The following is a 21,809-nucleotide window of genomic DNA, read 5'->3' on the forward strand; positions in this document are numbered from 1 at the left end:
TATACTCCCACAAACACAGGAGAGCAGTTAAATGTGTGCTAAAAGTAACCAAATAACAGGAGGCATCCAAATCAAAGATTACTTTGTACCCATGGTTGCACAACAAGCCAGAGCTGTGCTCTTTTTTAGTCTTATTTTGTATAGTCACATGCAAATTTCGAGGTGAAGGTTTTAGTATTTGGGTTCATTACACCTAATATGAGCATTGCATTATCTTTTTCTTTCACCTTGCAGGACCTGTGAGCAGCATTTTGGTCAACCGCTATGGTAGCCGTCCAGTGGTGATTGTTGGTGGGCTAATGGTTGGGCTTGCTATGGTAATGGCGTCTTTTGGCACTACCATTTTGCATTTGTATCTATGTGTGGGAGTCATTGGAGGTACATATTTTAACTTGAATCTCAGCCACAACACATATAGACATAGTATTGTAATTCATTTCCCTTCTTGTGACATGGTTCTGCTAGTAAAAGCATGCTTCATTCTGATTGGACAGTGTCAGTGAATTGGGGTTCCTCCCTTGCATGTGAATGATCAAAGATTACAAACTCAAGGTCAGAGCTGTCTGAGTTATATTCAAGCTATGGAAGCTCTGACGTTTCACTTTCTTTTTATTTTGAATGGGATCAATTAAAACCTGATCCGAGACCCCCATGGGTCTGCACTGTAAAAAATTAATTAGAAAAAAAGTTACCTGGATGCCTTAAAATTTTGAGTTCATTGAAATTAAAATTTTGAGTTAATACAATGAACATTTTTTGAGATTCGACAGCCTTTATTAAAATATTATTAAAAGATTTTGTAAGCATATTGGGTAATTATGTGTGTGTTATTTCTGATGACGCAGTGAAACATGCCTAATTGTGCTATTTTCATGATTTATCACATTTTTTATGTGGTTCAGATACAAAATATTTTGAGTTTCTATTTATTAAACAAATTTCCTTCATTGTATCAACTCAAAATTTTAATTTCAACAAACTCAAAGTTTTAAGGCAACCAGGTTACTTACTTTTTTAAGTTAAACCAACAAAAACCACCACAAATTTTTTATAGTGTGATTAGTGAGCGAATCATTCTTATTAATCGATTATTTTCAATGAACTGTATTCAACTGGTTTACCAATCATTATCTATGATTCATTAGTGAATTTGACTATTCCGATTGCAGCAGTTAAAAACTCACTGATTTAATGATCCATTCATAGTGAGTCTCAAGTTAACAAATCACTGCATTTGTCTCATTCAAAATGAGCCAAAAACCAGGAGTATTATGATTCTCATCATTCCATAATAATAAATACAATTCTACATAATGTTAAAATCTAAAATTTACACTATCGTTCTAATGTTTGGTGTCAGGATTTTTAAAATGTTTTTAAAAGAAGTGTCTTATGCTCACCAAGGCTGCATTCATTTGATTAAAAAATACAGCAAAGACAGTAATATTGTGCGTTTTTTCAGTATAATTTCTCCAGTCTTCAGTGTCACATGATCCAGTGTCACGTGATACATATATAAAAAATATATATTATATACAAAAATAAATAAATAAATAAATAAATAATAATAATAATAATAATTAAAGCTGCAAGCAGCATTTAGCGGGGTTCAAGCATTTAAGGCCTTTTAAGCACATAGGCATTAAAGACATTAAGTTTTATTTAGCAAGATTATAAACGCTGAAATAATAGATGGAAAAGTCCATTTACAGCCAATATAGGCAATTTACCATAAAAAATACATGGTTTTTATAGCTTTTTAACAGTTATAGCGCCACCTATAGTCCGATCTCTTTAAAACTTTTCATGCTTCATCAGCATGTCATGCTACATATACCCAACAATTTTCGTGAATTTTTGAGCTTCCCTTTTGAGTTAGCGCCAACTAGTGGCCGATTTCTTTCAAAAATCTTACAGACCTCTAGGACCATGAGTCAAACATGCCAACCAAGTTTCGTTCCGATCGGCCTCTGTTAACCTTGTCTAATAGGTGCTCAAATTTCATTGGCCGATGGCGGCCATGTTTTTTGAGATACGCCAATGTCTGCATACCAATTTTCAGGTTAATTGGACTAGCGATCGCGTGGTTATAGCCCTTTTCATGTTTTTTTTCACATTATAGCGCCACCAAGTGGCCAATCGTCGCAATATTTTTATCGTGACCTCAAATTGAGCCGATATACATGTGTACCAAGTTTGGCGACGATATCTCATTTCCTTCTTGAGTTATAGCCTTTTTAGTAAAATAGGCTCCGCCCTGAACGTCCATTTTGAAGCCAATTAGCAAAAATGAATTGAAATTTCAACTTTTTTTCGATAACTATTGATAAACAGAGACCAGAGAACATTTTGACATTGGTTTGGTTCCGATCGGTCAAAAAACCAGGGACTAGTTTGCAAAAGTAGGTTTTTAACATAATTGTGAATATTTAATTAATGATTTGATTGACAGCAATGGTTCTAGAGGCAAATTTGTTCAGCATGAGGAGATCTATCATATGATATGCATATTTTGTGGATGCGTGAAAAAACACGTGATTTCAGAGCCATAAAACTCGTTAGCGCCAACTAGTGGCCGATTTCTTTCAAAATTCTTACAGACCTCTAGGACCATGAGTTAAACATGCCCATCAAGTTTCGTTCCGATCGGCCTCTGTTAACCCCATCTAATAGGTGCTCAAATTTCATTGGCCGATGGCAGCCATGTTTTTTGAGATACGCCAATGTCCTCATAGAAGTACATGGGGCCTTGGACCAAGACACTGCATACCAATTTTCAGGTCAATCGGACTAGCGGTCGCGTGGTTACAGCCCTTTTCATGTTTTTTTCGCATTATAGCGCCACCAAGTGGCCAATCATCGCGATTTTTTTATCGTGGCCTCAAATTGAGCCGATATACATGTGTACCAAGTTTGGTGACGATATCTCATTTCCTTCTTGAGTTATAGCCTTTTTAGTAAAATAGGCTCCGCCCTGAACGTCCATTTTGAAGCCAATTAGCATAAATTAATCGAAATTTCAACTTTTTTTTGATAACTATTGATAAACAGACACCAGAGAACATTTTGACACTGGTTTGGTTCCGATCGGTCAAAAAACCAGGGACTAGTTTGCAAAAGTAGGTTTTCAATAAAATTCAAAATGGCGGAAAAATTTGCATACTGGAAATAAAATCTGAGATATACATTTTGTTCGCCAAGGACTCAGCTTTCCAATGATATATAACACTTGAGTGTGTACCAAACGGTTTAGGAGTTATGAGCCTTTTCTCGCAATTGATTGCTATAGCGCCACCTATGGGCCAATTGGGGTCATAGCTTCTCAGGGTCTCCCCAACATGAGTACTACCATCTGACAAAGTTTCAAATTTCCAGCTCTTACGGTTTGGTCTGCACGATGCGTTTTAGCGGAGAATAATAATAATAATAATAATTAAAGCTGCAAGCAGCATTTAGCGGGGTTCAAGCATTTAAGGCCTTTTAACCACATAGGCATTAAAGACATTAAGTTTTATTTAGCAAGATTTTAAACTGAAATAATAGATGGAAAAGTCCATTTACAGCCAATATAGGCAATTTACCATAAAAAAATGTATGGTTTTTATAGCTTTTTAACAGTTATAGCGCCACCTATAGTCCGATCTCTTTAAAACTTTTCATGCTTCATCAACATGTCATGCTACATATACCCAACAATTTTCGTGAATTTTTGAGCTTCCCTTTTGAGTTAGCGCCAACTAGTGGCCGATTTCTTTCAAAAATCTTACAGACCTCTAGGACCATGAGTCAAACATGCCCACCAAGTTTCGTTCCGATCGGCCTCTGTTAACCTTATCTAATAGGTGCTCAAATTTCATTGGCCGATGGCGGCCATGTTTTTTGAGATACGCCAATGTCTGCATACCAATTTTCAGGTTAATTGGACTAGCGATCGCGTGGTTATAGCCCTTTTCATGTTTTTTTTCACATTATAGCGCCACCAAGTGGCCAATCGTCGCAATATTTTTATCGTGACCTCAAATTGAGCCGATATACATGTGTACCAAGTTTGGTGACGATATCTCATTTCCTTCTTGAGTTATAGCCTTTTTAGTAAAATAGGCTCCGCCCTGAATGTCCATTTTGAAGACAATTAGCAAAAATGAATTGAAATTTCAACTTTTTTTCGATAACTATTGATAAACAGAGAACAGAGAACATTTTGACACTGGTTTGGTTCCGATCGGTCAAAAAACCAGGGACTAGTTTGCAAAAGTAGGTTTTTAACATAATTGTGAATATTTAATTAATGATTTGATTGACAGCAATGGTTTTAGAGGCAAATTTGTTCAGCATGAGGAGATCTATCATATGATATGCATATTTTGTGGATGCGTGAAAAAACACGTGATTTCAGAGCCATAAAACTCGTTAGCGCCAACTAGTGGCCGATTTTTTTCAAAATTCTTACAGACCTCTAGGACCATGAGTCAAACAGGCCCATCAAGTTTCGTTCCGATCGGCCTCTGTTAACCCCATCTAATAGGTGCTCAAATTTCATTGGCCGATGGCGGCCATGTTTTTTGAGATACGCCAATGTCCTCATAGATGTACATGGGGCCTTGGACCAAGACACTGCATACCAATTTTCAGGTCAATCGGACTAGCGGTCGCGTGGTTACAGCCCTTTTCATGTTTTTTTCGCATTATAGCGCCACCAAGTGGCCAATCATCGCGATTTTTTTATCGTGACCTCAAATTGAGCCGATATACATGTGTACCAAGTTTGGTGACGATATCTCATTTCCTTCTTGAGTTATAGCCTTTTTAGTAAAATAGGCTCCGCCCTGAACGTCCATTTTGAAGCCAATTAGCATAAATGAATCGAAATTTCAACTTTTTTTTGATAACTATTGATAAACAGAGACCAGAGAACATTTTGACACTGGTTTGGTTCCGATCGGTCAAAAAACCAGGGACTAGTTTGCAAAAGTAGGTTTTCAATAAAATTCAAAATGGCGGAAAAATTTGCATACTGGAAATAAAATCTGAGATATACATTTTGTTCGCCAAGGACTCAGCTTTCCAATGATATATGACACTTGAGTGTGGACCAAACGGTTTAGGAGTTATGAGCCTTTTCTCGCAATTGATTGCTATAGCGCCACCTATGGGCCAATTGGGGTCATAGCTTTTCAGGGTCTCCCCAACATGAGTACTACCATCTGACAAAGTTTCAAATTTCCAGCTCTTACGGTTTGGTCTGCACGATGCGTTTTAGCGGAGAATAATAATAATAATAATAATAATAATAATAATTAAAGCTGCGAGCAGCATTTAGCGGGGTTCAAGCCATTTAAGGTCTTTAAGCATTTGACACCTTTTGCATGAAAGGCTTTTAAGCACTGAATGAATTTGAGAGATATCAGGTGAAATGAAGTGATAAACTGACAAAATGTGATTTTAAATTTTATAATAGTGACTTTATAAAGTCTAAATATGAATTGATCAGGAGAGTGCAGAGAATCATACTGCTGTGGTTTGGTTCCGATCAGGCAAAAAACCTAGGACTAGTTTGCAAAACGAGGTTTTTAACATAATTGTGAATATTTAAATAAAGATTTGATTGACAGTATTGGTTATAGAGGCAGAGTTGTTCAGTATGAGAAGATCTATCATAATATATGCATATTATGTGGCTGTTTTAACCCCACCTGATTACAGAGATTCACCATAGGGAATACATGGTTTTCAAAGCTTTTTAACACTTATAGCGCCCCCTATACTCCGATCTCCATAAAACTTTGCACGTGTCTTCAACATGTTATGCCACATATACACAACAATTTTCGTGAAGTTTTGAGTTTCCCCTTAGGATTTATAGGCTGTTGAGTGTATTTTGCCACGCCTCTTTTCTAAATGGCCCTGTTATAGCCATCCAAATGCAAAAAATCTACTTTTTTTTGATAATTATTGATCTAGAGAGTCCAGAGAATTGTCCTAGACTGGTTTGGTTCTGATTGGGCAAAAAACCAGGGACTAGTTCGCGAAAGTAGGTTTTTAACATAATTGCAAATATTTATTTAACAATTTGATTGACAGCAATGTTTCTAGAGGCAAAGTTGTTCAACATGAGGAGATCTATCATATGATGTGCATATTTTGCCAATGTGTGCAACACCACGTGATTGCAGAGCCATAAAACTCGTTAGCGCCAACTAGTGGCCAATTTCTTTCAAAATTCTTACAGAACTCTAGGACCATGAGTCAAACAGGCCCACTGAGTTTCGTTTCGATCTACCTCCGTTAACCCTGTCTAATAGGTGCTCAAATTTCATTGGCCGATGGCGGCCATGTTTTTTGAGATACGCCAATGTTCTCATAGACAGACATGGGACCTTGGGCCAAGACACTGCATACCAATTTTCCAGTCAATCGGACTAGCGGTCGCGTGGTTATAGCCTTTTTTGTGTTTTTTCCATGTTATAGCGCCACCCAGTGGCCAATCGTCGCGATTTTTTTATCGTGACCAAAGACTGAGCCCATACACATGTGTACCAAGTTTGATGAAGATATCTCATTTCTTGCTGGAGTTATAGCCTTTTTATTAAAATAGGCTCCGCCTTAAATGTACATTTCCACGCCCCTTTACGTTCATGAGTCAAAATTTCAACTTTTTTTTGATAATTATTGATATTCAGACTAGAGAGAACATTTTGGCACTGGTTTGGTTCTGATATGTCAAAAAACCAGGGACTAGTTCGCAAAAGTAGGTTTTTGACAAAATTCAAAATGGCGGAAAAATTTGCATACCGGAAATGAAATCGGAGATATACGTTTTGTTCGTCATGGTCTCAGCTTTCCAATGATATAAGACACTTGACCCTTAGGACGAACGATTTAAGAGTTATGAGCCATTTTGCGTTTTTGGTTGCTGTAGCGCCACCTATTGGCCAATCTGGCTCATAATTTGATAACCTCTCCTCGATTTTTGGACTACCTATTGACAAAGTTTGAAGTCTGTAGCATTTACGGTTTGGTCTGCACGATGAGTTTTACGGCAGAATAATAATAATAATAATAATAATTAAAGCTGCGAGCAGCATTTAGCGGGGTTCAAGCCATTTAAGGTCTTTAAGCATTTGACACCTTTTGCATGAAAGGTTTTTAAGCACTGAATGAATTTGAGAGATATCAGGTGAAATGAAGTGATAAACTGACAAAATGTGATTTTAAATAATATAGTAGTGACTTTATAAAGTCTAAATATGAATTGATCAGGAGAGTGCAGAGAATCATACTGCTGTGGTTTGGTTCCGATCAGGCAAAAAACCTTGGACTAGTTTGCAAAACGAGGTTTTTAACATAATTGTGAATATTTAAATAAAGATTTGATTGACAGTATTGGTTATAGAGGCAAAGTTGTTCAGTATGAGAAGATCTATCATAATATATGCATATTATGTGGCTGTTTTAACCCCACCTGATTACAGAGATGGAAAATACAATTTACAGGCAATTCACCATAGGGAATACATGGTTTTCAAAGCTTTTTAACACTTATAGCGCCCCCTATACTCCGATCTCCATAAAACTTTGCATGTGTCTTCAACATGTTATGCCACATATACCCAACAATTTTCGTGAAGTTTTGAGTTTCCCCTTAGGATTTATAGGCTTTTGAGTGTATTTTGCCACGCCTCTTTTCTAAATGGCCCTGTTATAGCCATCCAAATGCAAGAAATCAACTTTTTTTTGATAATTATTGATCTAGAGAGTCCAGAGAATTGTCCTAGACTGGTTTGGTTCTGATTGGGCAAAAAACCAGGGACTAGTTCGCAAAAGTAGGTTTTTAACATTATTGCAAATATTTATTTAACGATTTGATTGACAGAAATAGTTCTAGAGGCAAAGTTGTTCAACATGAGGAGATCTATCATATGATATGCATATTTTGCCGATGTGTGCAACACCACGTGATTGCAGAGCCATAAAACTCGTTAGCGCCAACTAGTGGCCGATTTCTTTCAAAATTCTTACAGACCTCTAGGACCATGAGTCAAACATGCCTACTGAGTTTCGTTCCGATCGACCTCCGTTAACCCTGTCTAATAGGTGCTCAAATTTCATTGGCCGATGGCGGCCATGTTTTTTGAGATACGCCAATGTTCTCATAGACAGACATGGTACCTTGGGCCAAGACACTGCATACCAATTTTCAAGTCAATCGGACTAGCGGTCGCGTGGTTATAGCCCTTTTTGTGTTTTTTCCATGTTATAGCGCCACCAAGTGGCCAATCGTCGCGATTTTTTTATCGTGACCAAAGACTGAGCCCATACACATGTGTACCAAGTTTGGTGAAGATATCTCATTTCTTGCTGGAGTTATAGCCTCTTTAGTAAAATAGGCTCCGCCTTAAATGTACATTTCCACGCCCCTTTTCGTTCATGAGTCAAAATTTCAACTTTTTTTTGATAATTATTGATATTCAGACTAGAGGGAACATTTTGGCACTGGTTTGGTTCTGATATCTCAAAAAACCAGGGACTAGTTCGCAAAAGTAGGTTTTTGACAAAATTCAAAATGGCGGGAAAATTTGCATACCGGAAATGAAATCGGAGATATACGTTTTGTTCGCCAAGGTCTCAGCTTTCCAATGATATAAGACACTTGACCCTTAGGAGCAACGGTTTAGGAGTTATGAGCCATTTCGCGTTTTTGGTTGCTGTAGCGCCACCTATTGGCCAATCTGGCTCATAATTTGATAACCTCTCCTCGATTTTTGGACTACCTATTGACAAAGTTTGAAGTCTCTAGCATTTATGGTTTGGTCTGCACGATGAGTTTTACGGCAGAATAATAATAATAATAATAATAATTAAAGCTGCAAGCAGCATTTAGCGGGGTTCAAGCCTTTAAGGCCTTTTAAGCACATAGGCATTAAAGTCATTAAGTTTTATTTAGCAAGATTTTAAACACTAAAATAATAGATGGAAAAGTCCATTTACAGTCAATATAGGCAATTTAACATAGGAAATGCATGGTTCTTATAGCTTTTTAACAGTTATAGCGCCACCTATAGTCCAATCTCTTTAAAACTTTGCATGCTTCATCAGCATGTTATGCCACATATACCCAACAATTTTCGTGAATTTTTGAGCTTCCCTTTTGAGTTAGCGCCAACTAGTGGCCGATTTCTTTCAAAATTCTTACAGACCTCTAGGACCATGAGTCAAACATGCCCACCGAGTTTCGTTCCGATCGACCTCTGTTAACCCCATCTAATAGGTGCTCAAACTTCATTGGCCGATGGCGGCCATGTTTTTTTAGATACACCAATGTCCTCATAGACATACATGGTGCCTTGGACCAAGACACTGCCTACCAATTTTCAAGTCAATCGGACTAGTGGTCACGTGGTTATAGCCCTTTTCATGTTTTTTTAACATAATAGCGCCACCAAGTGGTCAATCGTCGCGATTTTTTTATCGAGACCAAAGAATGAGCCCATACACATGTGTACCAAGTTTGGTGAAGATATCTCATTTCCTTCTTGAGTTATAGCCTTTTTAGTAAAATAGGCTCCGCCCACAACATTTTTTTTCCACCCCTTAGCAACCGTGAATCGAAATTTCAACTTTTTCTCAATGAATATTGATATTCAGACTACAGAGAACATTTTGCCACTGGTTTGGTTTCGATCGGTCAAAAATCCAGGGACTAGTTCGCAAAAGTAGTTTTTCGACAAAATTCAAAATGGCGGAAAATTTTTCATGACGGAAATGAAATCGGAGATATACGTTTTGTTCGCCAAGGACTCAGCTTTCCAACGATATAAGACACTTGATTGTGGACCAAAGGGTTTAGGAGTTATGACCCTTTTTGCGCATTTGGTTGCTGTAGCGCCACCTATTGGCCAATCGGGGTCATACTTTCTGAGGTTCTCCCCAAATTGAGGACTACCATCTGACAAAGTTTCAAAGTTCCACGCTTTACGGTTTGGGCTGCACGATGCGTTTTAGCGGAGAATAATAATAATAATAAAAATCAGTACAATTACAATAGGGTTTCAGCACTTCGTGCTTGAACCCCTAATTAAAGCTGCGAGCAGCATTTAGCGGGGTTCAAGCCATTTAAGGTTTTTAAGCATTTGACACCTTTTGCATGAAAGGCTTTTAAGCACTGAATGAATTTGAGAGATATCAGGTGAAATGAAGTGATAAACTGACAAAATGTGATTTTAAATATTATAATAATGACTTTATAAAGTCTAAATATGAATTGATCAGGAGAGTGCAGAGAATCATACTGCTGTGGTTTGGTTCCGATCAGGCAAAAAACCTAGGACTAGTTTGCAAAACGAGGTTTTTAACATAATTGTGAATATTTAAATAAAGATTTGATTGACAGTATTGGTTATAGAGGCAAAGTTGTTCAGTATGAGAAGATCTATCATAATATATGCATATTATGTGGCTGTTTTAACCCCACCTGATTACAGAGATTCACCATAGGGAATACATGGTTTTCAAAGCTTTTTAACACTTATAGCGCCCCCTATACTCCGATCTCCATAAAACTTTGCATGTGTCTTCAACATGTTATGCCACATATACCCAACAATTTCCGTGAAGTTTTGAGTTTTCCCTTAGGATTTATAGGCTTTTGAGTGTATTTTGCCACGCCTCTTTTCTAAATGGCCCTGTTATAGCCATCCAAATGCATGAAATCTACTTTTTTTTGATAATTATTGATCTAGAGAGTCCAGAGAATTGTCCTAGACTGGTTTGGTTCTGATTGGGCAAAAAACCAGGGACTAGTTCGCAAAAGTAGGTTTTTAACATAATTGCAAATATTTATTTAATGATTTGATTGACAGCAATGGTTCTGGAGGCAAAGTTGTTCAACATGAGGAGATCTATCATATGATATGCATATTTTGCCGATGTGTGCAACGACACGTGATTGCAGAGCCATAAAACTCGTTAGCGCCAGCTAGTGGCCGATTTCTTTCAAAATTCTTACAGACCTCTAGGACCATGAGTTAAACATGCCCACTGAGTTTTGTTCCGATCGACCTCCGTTAACCCTGTCTAATAGGTGCTCAAATTTCATTGGCCGATGGCGGCCATGTTTTTTGAGATACGCCAATGTCCTCATAGATGTACATGGGGCCTTGGACCAAGACACTGCATACCAATTTTCAGGTCAATCGGACTAGCGGTCGCGTGGTTACAGCCCTTTTCATGTTTTTTTCGCATTATAGCGCCACCAAGTGGCCAATCATCGCGATTTTTTTATCGTGACCTCAAATTGAGCCGATATACATGTGTACCAAGTTTGGTGACGATATCTCATTTCCTTCTTGAGTTATAGCCTTTTTAGTAAAATAGGCTCCGCCCTGAACGTCCATTTTGAAGCCAATTAGCATAAATGAATCGAAATTTCAACTTTTTTTTGATAACTATTGATAAACAGAGACCAGAGAACATTTTGACACTGGTTTGGTTCCGATCGGTCAAAAAACCAGGGACTAGTTTGCAAAAGTAGGTTTTCAATAAAATTCAAAATGGCGGAAAAATTTGCATACTGGAAATAAAATCTGAGATATACATTTTGTTCGCCAAGGACTCAGCTTTTCAATGATATATGACACTTGAGTGTGGACCAAACGGTTTAGGAGTTATGAGCCTTTTCTCGCAATTGATTGCTATAGCGCCACCTATGGGCCAATTGGGGTCATAGCTTTTCAGGGTCTCCCCAACATGAGTACTACCATCTGACAAAGTTTCAAATTTCCAGCTCTTACGGTTTGGTCTGCACGATGCGTTTTAGCGGAGAATAATAATAATAATAATAATAATAATAATAATTAAAGCTGCGAGCAGCATTTAGCGGGGTTCAAGCCATTTAAGGTCTTTAAGCATTTGACACCTTTTGCATGAAAGGTTTTTAAGCACTGAATGAATTTGAGAGATATCAGGTGAAATGAAGTGATAAACTGACAAAATGTGATTTTAAATATTATAATAGTGACTTTATAAAGTCTAAATATGAATTGATCAGGAGAGTGCAGAGAATCATACTGCTGTGGTTTGGTTCCGATCAGGCAAAAAACCTAGGACTAGTTTGCAAAACGAGGTTTTTAACATAATTGTGAATATTTAAATAAAGATTTGATTGACAGTATTGGTTATAGAGGCAAAGTTGTTCAGTATGAGAAGATCTATCATAACATATGCATATTATGTGGCTGTTTTAACCCCACCTGATTACAGAGATGGAAAATACAATTTACAGGCAATTCACCATAGGGAATACATGGTTTTCAAAGCTTTTTAACACTTATAGCGCCCCCTATACTCCGATCTCCATAAAACTTTGCATGTGTCTTCAACATGTTATGCCACATATACCCAACAATTTCCGTGAAGTTTTGAGTTTTCCCTTAGGATTTATAGGCTTTTGAGTGTATTTTGCCACGCCTCTTTTCTAAATGGCCCTGTTATAGCCATCCAAATGCAAAAAATCTACTTTTTTTTGATAATTATTGATCTAGAGAGTCCAGAGAATTGTCCTAGACTGGTTTGGTTCTGATTGGGCAAAAAACCAGGGACTAGTTCGCAAAAGTAGGTTTTTAACATAATTGCAAATATTTATTCAATGATTTGATTGACAGCAATGGTTCTGGAGGCAAATTTGTTCAACATGAGGAGATCTATCATATGATATGCATATTTTGCCGATGTGTGCAACACCACGTGATTGCAGAGCCATAAAACTCGTTAGCGCCAGCTAGTGGCCGATTTCTTTCAAAATTCTTACAGACCTCTAGGACCATGAGTTAAACATGCCCACTGAGTTTTGTTCCGATCGACCTCCGTTAACCCTGTCTAATAGGTGCTCAAATTTCATTGGCCGATGGCGGCCATGTTTTTTGAGATACGCCAATGTTCTCATAGACAGACATGGTACCTTGGGCCAAGACATTGCATACCAATTTTCCAGTCAATCGGACTAGCGGTGGCGTGGTTATAGCCCTTTTTGTGTTTTTTCCATGTTATAGCGCCACCAAGTGGCCAATCGTCGCGATTTTTTTTTCGTGACCAAAGACTGAGCCCATACACATGTGTACCAAGTTTGGTGAAGATATCTCATTTTTTGCTGGAGTTATAGCCTCTTTAGTAAAATAGGCTCCGCCTTAAATGTACATTTCCACGCCCCTTTTCGTTCATGAGTCAAAATTTCAACTTTTTTTTGATAATTATTGATATTCAGACTAGAGAGAAAATTTTGGCACTGGTTTGGTTCTGATATGTCAAAAAACCAGGGACTAGTTCGCAAAAGTAGGTTTTTGACAAAATTCAAAATGGCGGAAAAATTTGCATACCGGAAATGAAATCGGAGATATACGTTTTGTTCGTCATGGTCTCAGCTTTCCAATGATATAAGACACTTGACCCTTAGGAGCAACGGTTTAGGAGTTATGAGCCATTTCGCGTTTTTGGTTGCTGTAGCGCCACCTATTGGCCAATCTGGCTCATAATTTGATAACCTCTCCTCGATTTTTGGGCTACCTATTGACAAAGTTTGAAGTCTCTAGCATTTATGGTTTGGTCTGCACGATGAGTTTTACGGCAGAATAATAATAATAATAATTAAAGCTTTTTAACACTTATAGCGCCACCTATACTCCGATCTTTGTAAAACGTTGCATGCTTCATCAACATGGTATCCCACATATACCCAACAATTTTCGTGAAGTTTTGAGTTTTCCCTTAGGATTTATAGGCTTGTGAGTATATTTTGCCACGCCTCTTTTCTAATTGGCCCTGTTATAGCCATCCAAATGCAAAAGTTCAACTTTTTTTCAATGAATATTTATCTAGAGAGTCTATAGAATTGTCCTAGACTGGTTTTGTTCCGGTCGGCCAAAAAACCAGGGACTAGTTCGCAAAAGTAGGTTTTTAACATAATTGCAAATATTTAATTAACGATTTGATTGACAGCAATGGTTCCAGAGGCAAAGTTGTTCAGCATGAGGAGATCTATCAAATGATATGCATATTTTGCCGATGTGTGCAACACCACGTGATTACAGAGCCATAAAACTCGTTAGCGCCAACTAGTGGCCGATTTCTTTCAAAATTCTTACAGACCTCTAGGACCATGAGTCAAACATGCCCACCGAGTTTCGTTCCGATCGGCCTCCGATAACCTTGTGTAATAGTTGCTCAAACTTCATTGGCCAATGGCGGCCATGTTTTTTGAGATACACCAATATCCTCATAGACATACATGCTACCTTGGGCCAAGACACTGCATACCAATTTTCAGGTAAATCGGAGTAGCAGTCGCATGGTTATAGCTATTTGCAGGTTTTTTTCACATTATAGCGCCACCAAGTGGCCAATCGTCGCGATTTTTTTATCGTGACCTCAAATTGAGCCCATACACATGTATACCAAGTTTGGTGAACATATCTCATTTCATTATTGAGTTATAGTCTTTTTAGTAAAATAGGCTCCGCCCTGAGCGTCCATTTTGAATCCCCTTATCTTCCCTGAATCGAAATTTCAACTTTTTTTCAATGAATATTGATATGCAGACTACAGAAAACATTTTGGCACTGGTTTGGTTCCAATCGGTCAAAAAACCAGGGACTAGTTTGCAAAAGTAGTTTTTCGACAAAATTCAAAATGGCGGAAAATTTTTCCAGACGGAAATAAAATCGGAGATATACGTTTTGTTCGCCATGGTCTCAGCTTTCGAATGATATAAGGCACTTGAGTGTGGACTAAACGGTTTAGGAGTTATGAGTCATTTTGCGCTTTTGATTGCTGTAGCGCCCCCTATTGGCCAATCGGAGTCATAATTTGATAAGCTCTCCTCGATTTTTGGGCTACCATGTGGCAAAGTGTCAAGTCTCTAGCCCTTACGGTTTGGTCTGCACGATGCGTTTTAGGGGAGAATAATAATAATAATAAAAACCCTAACAATTACAATAGTGTTTCAGCACTTCGTGCTTGAACCCCTAATTAAAGCTGCGAGCAGCATTTAGCGGGGTTCAAGCCATTTAAGGTCTTTAAGCATTTGACACCTTTTGCATGAAAGGCTTTTAAGCACTGAATGAATTTGAGAGATATCAGGTGAAATGAAGTGATAAACTGACAAAATGTGATTTTAAATTTTATAATAGTGACTTTATAAAGTCTAAATATGAATTGATCAGGAGAGTGCAGAGAATCATACTGCTGTGGTTTGGTTCCGATCAGGCAAAAAACCTAGGACTAGTTTGCAAAACGAGGTTTTTAACATAATTGTGAATATTTAAATAAAGATTTGATTGACAGTATTGGTTATAGAGGCAGAGTTGTTCAGTATGAGAAGATCTATCATAATATATGCATATTATGTGGCTGTTTTAACCCCACCTGATTACAGAGATTCACCATAGGGAATACATGGTTTTCAAAGCTTTTTAACACTTATAGCGCCCCCTATACTCCGATCTCCATAAAACTTTGCACGTGTCTTCAACATGTTATGCCACATATACACAACAATTTTCGTGAAGTTTTGAGTTTCCCCTTAGGATTTATAGGCTGTTGAGTGTATTTTGCCACGCCTCTTTTCTAAATGGCCCTGTTATAGCCATCCAAATGCAAAAAATCTACTTTTTTTTGATAATTATTGATCTAGAGAGTCCAGAGAATTGTCCTAGACTGGTTTGGTTCTGATTGGGCAAAAAACCAGGGACTAGTTCGCGAAAGTAGGTTTTTAACATAATTGCAAATATTTATTTAACAATTTGATTGACAGCAATGTTTCTAGAGGCAAAGTTGTTCAACATGAGGAGATCTATCATATGATGTGCATATTTTGCCAATGTGTGCAACACCACGTGATTGCAGAGCCATAAAACTCGTTAGCGCCAACTAGTGGCCAATTTCTTTCAAAATTCTTACAGAACTCTAGGACCATGAGTCAAACAGGCCCACTGAGTTTCGTTTCGATCTACCTCCGTTAACCCTGTCTAATAGGTGCTCAAATTTCATTGGCCGATGGCGGCCATGTTTTTTGAGATACGCCAATGTTCTCATAGACAGACATGGGACCTTGGGCCAAGACACTGCATACCAATTTTCCAGTCAATCGGACTAGCGGTCGCGTGGTTATAGCCTTTTTTGTGTTTTTTCCATGTTATAGCGCCACCCAGTGGCCAATCGTCGCGATTTTTTTATCGTGACCAAAGACTGAGCCCATACACATGTGTACCAAGTTTGATGAAGATATCTCATTTCTTGCTGGAGTTATAGCCTTTTTATTAAAATAGGCTCCGCCTTAAATGTACATTTCCACGCCCCTTTACGTTCATGAGTCAAAATTTCAACTTTTTTTTGATAATTATTGATATTCAGACTAGAGAGAACATTTTGGCACTGGTTTGGTTCTGATATGTCAAAAAACCAGGGACTAGTTCGCAAAAGTAGGTTTTTGACAAAATTCAAAATGGCGGAAAAATTTGCATACCGGAAATGAAATCGGAGATATACGTTTTGTTCGTCATGGTCTCAGCTTTCCAATGATATAAGACACTTGACCCTTAGGACGAACGATTTAAGAGTTATGAGCCATTTTGCGTTTTTGGTTGCTGTAGCGCCACCTATTGGCCAATCTGGCTCATAATTTGATAACCTCTCCTCGATTTTTGGACTACCTATTGACAAAGTTTGAAGTCTGTAGCATTTACGGTTTGGTCTGCACGATGAGTTTTACGGCAGAATAATAATAATAATAATAATAATTAAAGCTGCGAGCAGCATTTAGCGGGGTTCAAGCCATTTAAGGTCTTTAAGCATTTGACACCTTTTGCATGAAAGGTTTTTAAGCACTGAATGAATTTGAGAGATATCAGGTGAAATGAAGTGATAAACTGACAAAATGTGATTTTAAATAATATAGTAGTGACTTTATAAAGTCTAAATATGAATTGATCAGGAGAGTGCAGAGAATCATACTGCTGTGGTTTGGTTCCGATCAGGCAAAAAACCTTGGACTAGTTTGCAAAACGAGGTTTTTAACATAATTGTGAATATTTAAATAAAGATTTGATTGACAGTATTGGTTATAGAGGCAAAGTTGTTCAGTATGAGAAGATCTATCATAATATATGCATATTATGTGGCTGTTTTAACCCCACCTGATTACAGAGATGGAAAATACAATTTACAGGCAATTCACCATAGGGAATACATGGTTTTCAAAGCTTTTTAACACTTATAGCGCCCCCTATACTCCGATCTCCATAAAACTTTGCATGTGTCTTCAACATGTTATGCCACATATACCCAACAATTTTCGTGAAGTTTTGAGTTTCCCCTTAGGATTTATAGGCTTTTGAGTGTATTTTGCCACGCCTCTTTTCTAAATGGCCCTGTTATAGCCATCCAAATGCAAGAAATCAACTTTTTTTTGATAATTATTGATCTAGAGAGTCCAGAGAATTGTCCTAGACTGGTTTGGTTCTGATTGGGCAAAAAACCAGGGACTAGTTCGCAAAAGTAGGTTTTTAACATTATTGCAAATATTTATTTAACGATTTGATTGACAGAAATAGTTCTAGAGGCAAAGTTGTTCAACATGAGGAGATCTATCATATGATATGCATATTTTGCCGATGTGTGCAACACCACGTGATTGCAGAGCCATAAAACTCGTTAGCGCCAACTAGTGGCCGATTTCTTTCAAAATTCTTACAGACCTCTAGGACCATGAGTCAAACATGCCTACTGAGTTTCGTTCCGATCGACCTCCGTTAACCCTGTCTAATAGGTGCTCAAATTTCATTGGCCGATGGCGGCCATGTTTTTTGAGATACGCCAATGTTCTCATAGACAGACATGGTACCTTGGGCCAAGACACTGCATACCAATTTTCAAGTCAATCGGACTAGCGGTCGCGTGGTTATAGCCCTTTTTGTGTTTTTTCCATGTTATAGCGCCACCAAGTGGCCAATCGTCGCGATTTTTTTATCGTGACCAAAGACTGAGCCCATACACATGTGTACCAAGTTTGGTGAAGATATCTCATTTCTTGCTGGAGTTATAGCCTCTTTAGTAAAATAGGCTCCGCCTTAAATGTACATTTCCACGCCCCTTTTCGTTCATGAGTCAAAATTTCAACTTTTTTTTGATAATTATTGATATTCAGACTAGAGAGAACATTTTGGCCCTGGTTTGGTTCTGATATGTCAAAAAACCAGGGACTAGTTTGCAAAAGTATGTTTTTGACAAAATTCAAAATGGCGGAAAAATTTGCATACCGGAAATGAAATCGGAGATATACGTTTTGTTCGTCATGGTCTCAGCTTTCCAATGATATAAGACACTTGACCCTTAGGATGAACGGTTTAGGAGTTATGAGCCATTTCGCGTTTTTGGTTGCTGTAGCGCCACCTATTGGCCAATCTGGCTCATAATTTGATAACCTCTCCTCGATTTTTGGACTACCTATTGACAAAGTTTGAAGTCTCTAGCATTTACGGTTTGGTCTGCACGATGAGTTTTACGGCAGAATAATAATAATAATAATAATTAAAGCTGCAAGCAGCATTTAGCGGGGTTCAAGCCTTTAAGGCCTTTAAAGTACATAGGCATTAAAGACATTAAGTTTTATTTAGCAAGATTTTAAACACTAAAATAATAGATGGAAAAGTCCATTTACAGTCAATATAGGCAATTTAACATAGGAAATGCATGGTTCTTATAGCGTTTTAACAGTTATAGCGCCACCTATAGTCCAATCTCTTTAAAACTTTGCATGCTTCATCAGCATGTTATGCCACATATGCCCAACAATTTTCGTGAATTTTTGAGCTTCCCTTTTGAGTTAGCGCCAACTAGTGGCCGATTTCTTTCAAAATTCTTACAGACCTCTAGGACCATGAGTCAAACATGCCCACCGAGTTTCGTTCCGATCGACCTCTGTTAACCCCATCTAATAGGTGCTCAAACTTCATTGGCCGATGGCGGCCATGTTTTTTTAGATACACCAATGTCCTCATAGACATACATGGTGCCTTGGACCAAGACACTGCCTACCAATTTTCAAGTCAATCGGACTAGTGGTCACGTGGTTATAGCCCTTTTCATGTTTTTTTAACATTATAGCGCCACCAAGTGGTCAATCGTCGCGATTTTTTTATCGAGACCAAAGAATGAGCCCTTACACATGTCTACCAAGTTTGGTGAAGATATCTCATTTCCTTCTTGAGTTATAGCCTTTTTAGTAAAATAGGCTCCGCCCACAACATTCTTTTTCCACCCCTTAGCAACCGTGAATCGAAATTTCAACTTTTTCTCAATGAATATTGATATTCAGACTACAGAGAACATTTTGCCACTGGTTTGGTTTCGATCGGTCAAAAATCCAGGGACTAGTTCGCAAAAGTAGTTTTTCGACAAAATTCAAAATGGCGGAAAAATTTTCATGACGAAAATGAAATCGGAGATATACGTTTTGTTCGCCAAGGACTCAGCTTTCCAATGATATAAGACACTTGATTGTGGACCAAAGGGTTTAGGAGTTATGACCCTTTTTGCGCATTTGGTTGCTGTAGCGCCACCTATTGGCCAATCGGGGTCATACTTTCTGAGGTTCTCCCCAAATTGAGGACTACCATCTGACAAAGTTTCAAAGTTCCACGCTTTACGGTTTGGGCTGCACGATGCGTTTTAGCGGAGAATAATAATAATAATAATAATTAAAGCTGCAAGCAGCATTTAGCGGGGTTCAAGCCTTTAAGGCCTTTAAAGCACATAGGCAATAAAGACATTAAGTTTTATTTAGCAAGATTTTAAACACTGAAATAATAGATGGAAAAGTCCATTCACAGCCAATATAGGCAATTTACCATAAAAAATGCATGGTTTTTATAGCTTTTTAACAGTTATAGCGCCACCTATAGTCCGATCTCTTTAAAACTTTTCATGCTTCATCAGCATGTCATGCTACATATACCCAACAAATTTCGTGAATTTTTGAGCTTCCCTTTTGAGTTAGCGCCAACTAGTGGCCGATTTCTTTCAAAAATCTTACAGACCTCTAGGACCATGAGTCAAACATGCCCACCAAGTTTTGTTCCGATCGGCCTCTGTTAACCTTGTCTAATAGGTGCTCAAATTTCATTGGCCGATGGCGGCCATGTTTTTTGAGATACGCCAATGTCTGCATACCAATTTTCAGGTTAATTGGACTAGCGATCGCGTGGTTATAGCCCTTTTCATGTTTTTTTTCACATTATAGCGCCACCAAGTGGCCAATCGTCGCAATATTTTTATCGTGACCTCAAATTGAGCCGATATACATGTGTACCAAGTTTGGTGACGATATCTCATTTCCTTCTTGAGTTATAGCCTTTTTAGTAAAATAGGCTCCGCCCTGAACGTCCATTTTGAAGCCAATTAGCAAAAATGAATTGAAATTTCTACTTTTTTTCGATAACTATTGATACACAGAGACCAGAGAACATTTTGACACTGGTTTGGTTCCGATCGGTCAAAAAACCAGGGACTAGTTTGCAAAAGTAGGTTTTTAACATAATTGTGAATATTTAATTAATGATTTGATTGACAGCAATGGTTCTAGAGGCAAATTTGTTCAGCATGAGGAGATCTATCACATGATATGCATATTTTGTGGATGCGTGAAAAAACACGTGATTTCAGAGCCATAAAACTCGTTAGCGCCAACTAGTGGCCGATTTCTTTCAAAATTCTTACAGACCTCTAGGACCATGAGTCAAACATGCCCATCAAGTTTCGTTCCGATCGGTTTCTGTTAACCCCATCTAATAGGTGCTCAAATTTCATTGGCCGATGGCGGCCATGTTTTTTGAGATACGCCAATGTCCTCATAGACGTACATGGGGCCTTGGACCAAGACACTGCATACCAATTTTCAGGTCAATCGGACTAGCGGTCGCGTGGTTACAGCCCGTTTCATGTTTTTTTCACATTATAGCGCCACCAAGTGGCCAATCATCGCGATTTTTTTATCGTGACCTCAAATTGAGCCGATATACATGTGTACCAAGTTTGGTGACGATATCTCATTTCCTTCTTGAGTTATAGCCTTTTTAGTAAAATAGGCTCCGCCCTGAACGTCCATTTTGAAGCCAATTAGCATAAATGAATCGAAATTTCAACTTTTTTTTGATAACTATTGATAAACAGAGACCAGAGAACATTTTGACACTGGTTTGGTTCCGATCGGTCAAAAAACCAGGGACTAGTTTGCAAAAGTAGGTTTTCAATAAAATTCAAAATGGCGGAAAAATTTGCATACTGGAAATAAAATCTGAGATATACATTTTGTTCGCCAAGGACTCAGCTTTCCAATGATATATGACACTTGAGTGTGGACCAAACGGTTTAGGAGTTATGAGCCTTTTCTCGCAATTGGTTGCTATAGCGCCACCTATGGGCCAATTGGGGTCATAGCTTCTCAGGGTCTCCCCAACATGAGTACTACCATCTGACAAAGTTTCAAATTTCCAGCTCTTACGGTTTGGTCTGCACGATGCGTTTTAGCGGAGAATAATAATAATAATAATAATAATAATAATAATAACAAGCAGCATTTAGCGGGGTTCAAGCCTTTAAGGCCTTTTAAGCACATAGGCATTAAAGTCATTAAGTTTTATTTAGCAAGATTTTAAACACTAAAATAATAGATGGAAAAGTCCATTTACAGTCAATATAGGCAATTTAACATAGGAAATGCATGGTTCTTATAGCTTTTTAACAGTTATAGCGCCACCTATAGT

The 21,809-nt window shown here is 38.0% G+C and overlaps 1 protein-coding gene across 1 annotated transcript in view; it reads left to right on the forward strand.

The window, feature by feature from the left end:
* slc16a7 (solute carrier family 16 member 7) overlaps window positions 1-21,809 on the forward strand; it is a 219,435-nt gene that overhangs the window by 638 nt on the left and 196,988 nt on the right. Inside the window, exon 3 of the mRNA XM_067446620.1 lies at window positions 235-378. Within this exon, the coding sequence (XP_067302721.1) occupies window positions 235-378 (144 nt within the window). The remainder of the gene's footprint in view (window positions 1-234; window positions 379-21,809) is intronic.

Source organism: Pseudorasbora parva, chromosome 6 (assembly GCF_024679245.1).
Source record: "Pseudorasbora parva isolate DD20220531a chromosome 6, ASM2467924v1, whole genome shotgun sequence".
Classification (NCBI taxonomy): Eukaryota; Metazoa; Chordata; class Actinopteri; order Cypriniformes; family Gobionidae; genus Pseudorasbora; species Pseudorasbora parva.